Raw genomic sequence first — 5,915 nt, 5'->3', positions numbered from 1 at the left:
TTACAGCCGCTGCTGTGGAGACGGAGCTGGAGGTGCCGTAGGAGCAGATGTCTGAGTGGATGTCCCAATACCCTGTTGTGCCATCATCCTATGCATAATCGTCTGCAACTCGTCCAGCCTTGTGGTAATTCGACTATTTTCTGTCTCTAGCCGATCAATTTTATTCTGCATCCTGTTCATTGTTTCAATTGTAGGAGGATCCACTGGGGGTGCAGACGTGTATGATGCAGAACAATGAGATGGCTCATGAAAATATGCTGAAGCCTGAGACCCTAACCCATAAACTCGACTCTTTTTATGTCCGCCAACCGCTTCGTAGTACAGTTGGGCCTCATTTATGGGTGTCGGCTCATTGCTTCCCTCCTGTTGATGTGTTGCAGCCTCCTTTAGTTGTACTGTAACGACCCCAAAATGGACCGTCACCGGCGCTAGGATTCAGGTCGGCTTAAGGCCGCCAGAACCCGTAGCAAGCCTGCTATACTCTCTGTGTACCTGTAAACCTCATACATGATCATACATTTTCTGTGAAAATAAAACTCTTTTCTGAACCAAGGCTTAACCTGTGCATGCACTATCTCTGTACTCTGTATCCCTGACTAGAGCTTGCTCTAGATGGGTTAACTCATACCTGTTAAGCCTGGTTTTCACATACAGAAAAACATATATACATATACAGATCATGTACAAAACATACATCACTAGGTCAAGCAACAACTATTACATCTCTTTAATATTACATGTCCACTCTAAGCTATTACAGATCTCTTTACTTTTCCTGTACTTTGCTGGACTGTCCCTGTACACTGTACACTGAACCTGCAAAACAGGGGTTAAGGGAGTGGGATGAGCTCTATAGCTCAGTGAGTAGAACAGTAAAACATCTCAGTAAAATATGATCTCATGGAATGCACCATATCACAGACAAGCCACATCAAGAGTAAACCTGTCACCACATAGTCCCAGTAACTCTGTGCCAGGGCGTAGAATCGAGCACCTGGTCTTCCTGTCATATATGTATATGTGTATATAACACCTCTGTACTTACCATTGCCAGGGCGTAGTCAAAGGCTCCTGGACTTTGCTATACCTGCCAGGGCGTAGTCAAAGGCTCCTGGACTTCGCTATACCTGCCAGGGCGTAGTCAAAGGCTCCTGGACTTCCTGTCTGAGACTATGGGATCATTCAGCATTCACTCACATTACCAAATAACGATGCAATGCAACATATTCGTGAATACTAATGCAATCAACCTATGGCATAAACATGATGCATGAGATATGCTAAAAGCAGTTTGTGGTTCAATTAAATTAAAAGTCATACGTTTAGTTCCACTCACCTCTGGCTATCTGGACTGACTGACTCTGCAGGCTCTGAACCTCTGGCGCAGTACTTACTGCTGCTCTCTCTGGTTCCTCTGGTCTGTACCTATACAGATGGACTCAAATGAGGGACCAAACAAGCGTAGAAATAACTCTCCCCAAGACTCCCCTTAAACTCACTCAACTATCCATGCAAAGCATGCAAAAGAAAGCTGGACAGGACACTTTCGGCGGCAGGTTCGGCGGCCGAATGTCCTTTCCAGAGACGAAACTCAAGCACCTTCGGCGGCACCTTCGGCGGCCGAATCCCCCCAAACAGAGCCGAACATGCAAAACAGGCTGTGGCAGCCAAGCCACCATGCAAGAGGTTCGGCGGCCGAATGAACCTTCGGCTGCCGAACCTGAGTTCATCCAGAACTCAGCTTCAACGGCAAACCATCTCCTCCTTCCCTTCAATCTCTCCAAACATGCATACCTCATCTACTCAACTCACATATACTCAAGTATATGGTCACAGGGGTCCAAAACTATCTAATAACCCCAAACGACAAAACAAACATAACACATACTCATGTATACCTGCATATATCAGCAACACTCCCATGGAAAACCTAAACATGCACCTCTTTCTCCACAACTCCCATAAAACCTTCAGAAAACATAGAAACATGGTCAAGAGCATTACTTACCTCCTGTAACAAGAAGCTGAACACTCTGAACTAAGGAAAACGGACCAACTCTCCTCAAACTCTCAAACTCGCACAAACGGAGCTTTTTGCTTCAAAACATTCAAAACTAAGTTTGTTTTCCCTTCAAAACTTTCCACACCTGTGAAACCCTTAGCCTGAGCAGCTCAAAGCGTGCAGATAAAGCATGGGAGATGTGACCAACTTCTGGACATGATCTGGTGATAACACCTGTCCAAAATGCTGACTAAGGGATACAAAACTGCTGGCTAAGCAACTCAGCTTCGGCTGCCGAATCGCATGCAAAACCATGCAACATTCGGGGGCCGAACCTGAATTCGGAAGCCGAATATTGGGCACTTTCGGCGGCCGAACTTATCTTCGGCGGCCGAACTTGGCTCCTCTGCCTTGGTTCATTTCAACTCAAAACTTGGTTCCATTTACCTGTAACACAGTAAACCACACAACATTCGTGAGAAACTCATATCTCCTACCCTCTAGAGGATTCCGACATCCCAGAGTCCACCGGACGACAAGAATTCCGGTGCCGGACTCTAGCCGGGTATTACATGTACGTATTTATCCTGCATTATAAATTTAAAGTAACGTATAAGTAAAACAATTTAAGTCAATCAAAATTGTTAATAACTACATTTAAGATTAACTTACATAAATAGCTTTTAACCTCGCATCAACAAACTCCTCCGTCCCCTTTCTCTTATGTGTGGCCTCAAAAAGCTCATGAAGATGTGGTTCTCTGCCTAGTCTTTCCCTCTGTTACCAATTATAAGAATTGTAGTATTTATCATCGAACCAAAATATTTATAAGAAGATAATTATAAAATAAAAATTTTAACAAATACCATCCTCCGCTGGTGGGTATATTGTGAAACAGAACCGCATGCGTGCCTGGAAATGCTAGATCCTGACCCTCCAGCCTCACTGCGCCTATTGGCAGAAAACTTCTCACACTTCTCTTTGTATTCAGAAGTGTTCCAAGTTTTCTGCCACTTCCTCAAAACAGAATCAGGGGTTGCAAGATTCTTCGTCTTCCCTTTCCTGATTTCCCAAATTAAGCCCCTGTATCGCTCAGCTGCCTTTTTCTGCCATGTAATTTTTACCAAGTTGTCAATTTCTTGGTCCCATATGAAGTATTTTTTCAAAAAGATTACATTTTATGAGTAGTTAGTAATTAAACATTTCATAAATATATGACAAACTGCTTAAATAATTATGTTTCACTTTGAATTCCTGCCAATAAAACTCCTTAGTTTCATTGGGCACAGTCTTCCAACAGTGGCCTTCCTCGACCAATCTTTCTTTCACTATCAGAGTTATCCTACGGCTGCACATCTCCGACGGATGTAAACTACATGAACAATGGTGAGTAAGTAAATGGTAACATTTAAATTAATCTTAATTAATAAACAATTTATTATTACTTGTTGTTAATGAGTGAAATAGTCTGTCGGAATGACTGTGTTCCGCCTACAGCAGTGGTCGATGCAGCTGATGCTGGAGCAGATGATGGAGTACATGCTGATACAGATCCTGTCCCTCTAGCTAATGCAGTACCAAAAGGGGATGCAGGATGAGGTGAATGTGTATGTGATACCGCTGGTCGTGGAGCTGCAGTAGGGTGGTGAGGATGTAAACTGTGATGTGAGGAGCTGGAAGGGGACGGGGAAGCTGTGCATCGGCACATGGTGGAACTGGTGTATATGATCGATCTGTATGAGATGGCTATACACCGGATGCAAGTGGTACCCATATTTGAAGTTCCGTATCCCCAAGTCCCGTCGATGCCCGTGGTAAATGCGGCTCATGCTCTTGTCCGTCATCTGTATTCGCGTCCTCTTGACTTGCACTAGCAGGAAGTTGAACCAGTCCTCTGGGCTTCTTAACCCTTCCACGTCCCCTCATCTGTGAACAAACAAAAATTGTCATTGCCAAAAATAATATAAAGTTCATCCATATCAAAAGTGCATCATGTTTGGAATATCTACCTATCCAACCACACTTAGTGTAAATTCAAACACATGCATAAAAAAAATTTCACAATGCAATTAGAATTCAATTCTAGAGTAACTTTGAAAACTTTAAAATGGGACATTCCATGTGAATATTCAACATCAATTCAAATCCATTAAATATCATGAAAATTTTCTCTTTTTTTGACTCGACTTTGAGGCCGAATTTATTTACAAATTTGCTAGAAATTGCACCTGCTGGTGCACTTGCCAAGTGCACCAGCAGGTGCAATTTCAAGTGCACCAGCAGGTGCAATTTCAAGTGTGCACCTTAAACATGCACGAACTTGTCAAGGAACCCATTCACAGCCCAAAGCAGTGATGCACCAAGCCTTGAACTTATATACAATCAGTTATACACTGAATATGAATTGCAAGGACAGAAAATTCACAAATGCTGGAAGAAATTTATTCCCCAGCAATGATTTAGATAGCAAAGTGCTATTACATTCCAAAGAAATCTCAGTTTCTGGTTTCAAATAGCAAAACACGGCTACATGTCTATAACAGCAATGAGGATGCATAGATCCATTATTTCTAATTCAGAAGAGCAATAATATTGCAGAGCAATATTACATAACATCCAGTACAGTCTCTTACCCTCAGTGTCACGAGATTTTGGGTGATACAAGTTTCACATTTAGTTTATCTAAATGAATGCTTGGATAATTTGATGATTTAGTGCAGACAATGGGCCTTAAAATTTTCAAGGGGAAGGTACTTGTAGCTACTGATTTAAGATACAAGATTCTATCTATTAAATTGGAACCAAAAAGATGACCCAACAGGCAAATATCCCAGGATAACATTTCCAAACAAAGATTGGACCATACTTGGACTTATACTTGAATTCTATTATTTTTCAAGAAGGTGAGCATTCAATGATTACTTAAAAATCAAAAGTAAAGAGTAGTTCTTAGATTCATGGGGCTAAGTCACATGCAATATCTTTAGCTTTGGCAAACAACCCAAAAGTCAAACTCAATGCAAGTGCCCTAAAAGTTGACGGAGTTCATGAATCAGCATAGACAATACTCGTACCAAACAGATGGTGTTAAAAATTGCTTCTTCTCTCACTCAACATGCTAATAACATCTTCCAAAAGCAAGTACTTATAGTCATCTGAATAGGGCTGTAAATGAGCCAAGCTATTCGTGAGCTACTCGAGACTCGACTCGATAAAAGCTCGACCGAGTTCGGCTCGTTTTTTAAACGAGCCAAGCTCGAGCTCAATTTTGAGGCTCGTCACTTAAACGAGCTGAGCTTGAGCTCAATAGTATTCGGCTCGTTAAAGCTCGCGAGCTGGCTCGTTTTTAGGCTCGCAAGCTGGCTCGTTGAGAAGGCTCGCGAGCTGGCTCGTTGAGAAGGCTCGCGAGCAGGCTCGTTGAGAAGGCTCACGAGCAGGCTCGTTAAATAGGCTCGTGAGTAATATTATTTAAATAAATTGGTGAACTAATTCATTAAATAAATTTATGAACAAGTTCATATATTATTAAAAAAATAAAAATAACTATAAAGTTATAAAATTTAAACTATTATAAATACTTGAAAATTATAGTATTGAAAATTACAAATAATTAAGATTAATTATTATAATTAGTATTCTTTAAAATTAAATTATAAAAATCTTTTGTATATAATTATTATAATAAGATTCCATAAAATTAATGTATAATCACAAATAATTAATATTAATTATTATAATAAGTATTCTTTAAAATTATAGTACTACATGATAAATTGAGTTGTAAAAATTATATACATTTTAAAATTAAAGTATAATTATAAAAAAAATTTATATATAATTAAGCATACAATATAAAAGATGATAATAATTATCAAAGTATATTAATAATAATTAATTAAGGTTATATGGATGT

The 5,915-nt window shown here is 40.1% G+C and overlaps 1 protein-coding gene across 1 annotated transcript; it reads right to left on the bottom strand.

The window, feature by feature from the left end:
- On the bottom strand, positions 1–3,710 carry LOC122722295. Its single transcript, XM_043952765.1, has 6 exons — positions 3,448–3,710; positions 3,248–3,374; positions 2,869–3,108; positions 2,675–2,779; positions 2,575–2,589; positions 1–363 (listed from the first exon to the last, which is right to left on the bottom strand). The coding sequence occupies exons 1-6, from the start codon at positions 3,708–3,710 to the stop codon at positions 1–3; spliced, it is 1,113 nt and encodes a 370-aa protein (XP_043808700.1).
- Positions 3,711–5,915: the final 2,205 nt, after the last annotated feature.

The sequence above is a fragment of the Manihot esculenta genome, chromosome 17 (assembly GCF_001659605.2).
Source record: "Manihot esculenta cultivar AM560-2 chromosome 17, M.esculenta_v8, whole genome shotgun sequence".
NCBI classification, from domain to species: domain Eukaryota; kingdom Viridiplantae; phylum Streptophyta; class Magnoliopsida; order Malpighiales; family Euphorbiaceae; genus Manihot; species Manihot esculenta.
This window is presented reverse-complemented; position numbering and strand designations above follow the sequence as displayed.